Genomic DNA, 4,365 nt, shown 5'->3' with positions numbered 1-4,365 from the left:
GTTTACAATGTTTCCAGCATAGCCTTGACAAAAACCTTTTACCAACAAACANTGTTAGTTTGTGAACCTCTGTCCTTTCAGCCAATATATCTTTTGGCTGGAGCATTTAGTCCCTTTATATTTAAAGGAAGTATTGAGACACGTATGGATAGAGTTACTCTTGTCATTCTTTTCAAAGTTTTTAGCTGTTTTAGAGTTATTGGCCCCTTCCTCACCCATTTGCTCTTTATCTTTTTGTTGGTTTTCTAGAGTGGTGTACATTGATTCCTTTCTCTTTCGTGTATCTCCTACAGATTTTCACTTTGTGGTTACTAGGAGGCTTAAAGGAGACATCCATAAAAAATCTATTTTAAGTTGCTAACACCTTCATTTTGCATACTAAACTCTTTGAGACCTGAGGTAATTCTTAAAAAATCTGAATGTACAATCTCATGCCATGTTAGGGAAGAGTTAGCTATTCTGTCTCATATCTGTGAAGACTTCACTTCAACCACATGAACTGATAGTCTCTACTTCTGACTATTGCTTTTATGAAGTTGCCTCAGTATGTGACTGGACTGCCACCTCTTGTTCCTAAAAACCCAGTAAGTAAACCATTTTATCTGTAACATTCCGAAACTCTTTTTCGTGTTAATAAATGGACAAGAATTTTCTTGGATGTTCTGAACACCTAGTTCATAATAACCTACATCAACTTTATAAGCATAAACAACATTTCCATTTAGATTCTTTTCATAGATTGTACATCATGTCCTTCATCTTCCACAGAAAATCAGGTGTACAGGTGTCCCACTGAAGGAGGAAGGGTATCGGATATCTTTGATGTATAAAGAATCAGCCACATATGTTCACACACCCACGGGAAATAAATGAATTTCCTGAAGTCATTTGAGAGCAGAAAGATATTAATACTTGCTAGTCAACATCTTAAAGAGGATCAAGGTAAAACAAACACATATTGAAGTTAATGACGCCTATTTAAAAATCCACCACTTGTATGTTTTGAGACCTACCAGCAGATTCATTAACTAGGTGTTCAATTTTCTTTTATCCCATATAGTTAAGTATTTTCACTGAGAAAAATGTCCANCTATTTATAAAATCATCTCGAGTATATATTCTCTGATGAGGCATCAGGGTTTAGCATTGTTTCAGGTCTGGGACATTTTCAAATGTTTATCATTCCTCTCCAATATGAATGATCGGATGTGGAATAAGAGTTGAGGAGTCCTTACAAATTCTGTCATAGTCTTAACATTTAGAAGATTTGCTCCAGTAGGAATTCTGTGTTATTAAGGAAAGGTTGAACAATGATTAAAGCTTTTCTCACATTCTTTGTGTTGGTAAGGTTCATCTCCAGCATGAGTTCTGTGATGTTCAGTCAGGGTTGAGAGGTGCCTAAAGGCCTTGCCACACTCTTTACATTGGTAAGGTTTCTCTCCAGTATGAATCCTGCGAGGTCATGTAGGTGTGAGTGCCCTTGAAAGGACTTGCCGAATTCTTTACATTGGTAAGGTTTCTCTCCAGTATGGATTTTGTGATGTGCAGTAAGGTTTGAGTAGTGGGTAAAGGCCTTCCCACATTCTTTACATTGGTAAATTCTCTCTCCAGTATGAATTTTGTGATGTTGTGTAAGGTATGAGTACCTTTGAAAGGCCTTGCCACATTCTTTACATTGGTGAGGTATCTCTCCAGTATGAGTTTTGCGATGTTTTGTAAGGTATGAGTACCTTTGAAAGGCCTTGCCACATTCTTTACATTGGTAAGGTTTCTCTCCACTGTGGGTTTTGCGATGCTCATTAAGGGTTGAGGATCGATTAAAGGCCTTGCCACATTCTTTACATTGGTAAGGTCTCTCTCCAGGATGAGTTACCTCATGTTGAGTAATAGCTGAGCACAATTTAAGGGTTTTGACATAGTCTTCACATTTGTAAGGTTTCTGTCCAGTATGCATTTACTGGAGGTCAAGGGCTTTGATACATTCGTTACCTATACATCTTTCCACTCCGGTACCAACGGGCTTATGTGCATTTAGTTTTGATGAATGACTAAATATGTTCCCTGTTTTATTACCTCTGTCATGGATTTCTCCCTCATGAATCCTCTGATCATCACCAACATTGGAGGACTGGTTAAGAATTTTCCCACATTCATTATATTTGTAAGGATTCTCTCCTATAGGGATATTCTTGTGTGTAATAAACTTGGTGCTTTGATAAGAGACTTCCTCATATTTATTACATTCATAATCGTTGTCTGGAAAAGGGGTACCCAGATGTCTTTGATGGCTTTCATTCTCCCCATCCTTGTTGCAGTCTGTCATTACATGTCCATTCTCAAGGGAACTATGTTTATAGCTACTCATTGACACGTTTTGGAAAGAAGCTTCTAGGCATGGCTTTGGCAGGAATGTCTGGGTGCCATGTGAAAATATAGCTGAAAGAGATCAAATAATAGAAAGTAAAATCATTCCAGGTACTACTCCTAGGTGAATGTACTGACAACTTCTAATAAATAACCTTAAAATCAATCAGCAAACATCAGGAAGATAGCTGAGAAGTAATCACCAGGACTTCACTCTTCCATGGATACATATAAACTTGCACACAGGAACTGACCACATAGCTTAATAGACAATTCCATAACATATCTTGCTGTAGTACAAATCACTTTCTTATATCTCCGAAAATCAGGAAAAAGGACCCTTGGGGCTCAAAATTAGCAGAAAAAAGGAAATTTAAAGCTAAAAGAAATGGAGAATAGAGGCTATAGCAAACATAGGAAAAATCAATAAAGGGAAAAGTTGATATTCAGAGCAGCCCCCCAAAATTATCAGACCTATATAATGTCAAGTCAGAATGATAGAGAAGACTAACTAAAATCAGAAATGAAGAAGTGAAGGCAGACAGCATAAGTGACATCACTGAAATAAAAATATAGGGCCACAATAGATAATTATATGGCAATGTGTAGATACCAAAGAATCGTTATGAATTTCCAAAATGGTGAAACCTACCTGAACTCCATCATGAAGAAATCTATCTATCTATCTATCTATCTATCTATCTATCTATCTATCTATCTATCTATCTACCTATCTATCTACCTACCTACCTACCTATCTACCTACCTATCTAGGGTCTTCAACACACCATAAAACTTTTGGGTAGCTGGGAAAAGTAAGGTATATTTTGGGACACTGTTGAAGTTCATTTAGGGAGTAGAGCAAGAAACCAGGCATGTACCTCATTGGCATTTTGACACCCTTCCTTACCGCCTTGAGAATTATACCAGTACTCGGGTAAGAAAGCAGCTCCTGCCCACGATTTTGGAAGAAAAATGATTCTCTTCTCCACATCCTCAAGAAATGATTTATGAAACAACTGTGCCTCTGATTTGAAAGAACTAGAAATAGGTAAATTGCCTGGGATTTTGACCATCAGGAGGGAAACTTGGTGCAGCAACATGTGGTAAGAGGGCTTCGTTACTTACAAAGGGCGGTCTGCCTTGCACATTCGTTCCTTGCAGGCGACCATGGCAGAATCACTGGTTGCCAGGACAAGAGACAATACTGGGGCCCAAGCCTCCATAGACTAGGGAGGGGCTCATTTGGGATGAGGTAGGCTGTGGGCAAGAGGCATCTCAGTTTCTAGGGAAGAAATTGCTAGTGGATCTTGGTCTCCTCATGGTGGTTCTCTGTGGCTTTGGGCACTTTTTAAACGCAACAATATTGGGCAGGAGATTTTTGAAAACGTGTCAACAACTGGAATATAATGAGGACTATGGACTGAGGGGAGAATACTGATTATTGCTGGTTATTGCTGTATTGGAATAAACAGTATTTTCTTAGGTAACACTTCCATGCTTACTTTCAAATTTTTAATAGATACCACACTTCTATGAATTAGAATCTTATAATGATAGAAAACTCTTCCTCGTATCATGATTATAAAATTATTATCCATATAATTATCCATGTATCCACCTATTCCTACTCTCCCAAAATAAAAAGCTTTCTTAGGTACTCTCTCAGAGTGGTTTTTCTATATATATGCACAATTATAAATGTAGATTATTTTCCTTCTTCCTTACATTTGGGCATTATTCCATTTAATTGGTTTTCTACCAAAGGATTTTGGGTTATTCCCAATCTTCGGGTTTTACATACATGTGGTGAATACTTGGTCATTGCTTTGCAAGTTTGCAAGTATGCTGTAGGCAAAATTTGAGGTGGAAATTGCTGGTGAAGAGAAGAAAAAGCACACAGTATTCTGCTAGATAGTACTAAATTGCCTTCCACAGGTATTAAAATGAGTTCACCCCCAATACCAAGATTGCCTGTTTCTCCACAGGGTCACCCAAAGA

General features: G+C 37.8%; 1 protein-coding gene across 1 annotated transcript; it reads right to left on the bottom strand.

The window, feature by feature from the left end:
- Nucleotides 1-1,214: 1,214 nt before the first annotated feature.
- LOC144226882 (uncharacterized) lies at nt 1,215-2,138 on the bottom strand. Its single transcript, XM_077758388.1, is given in 2 exon segments — nt 1,215-1,480; nt 1,483-2,138. Coding segments are annotated over 2 exon segments (660 nt in total). The 5' UTR covers nt 1,955-2,138; the 3' UTR covers nt 1,215-1,292.
- Nucleotides 2,139-4,365: the final 2,227 nt, after the last annotated feature.

The sequence above is a fragment of the Crocuta crocuta genome, unplaced genomic scaffold (assembly GCF_008692635.1).
Source record: "Crocuta crocuta isolate KB4526 unplaced genomic scaffold, BGI_CrCroc_1.0 scaffold3958, whole genome shotgun sequence".
Classification (NCBI taxonomy): domain Eukaryota; kingdom Metazoa; phylum Chordata; class Mammalia; order Carnivora; family Hyaenidae; genus Crocuta; species Crocuta crocuta.
Note: the sequence above shows the minus strand (reverse complement) of the source record. Positions and strands in the feature narration are given on the sequence as shown.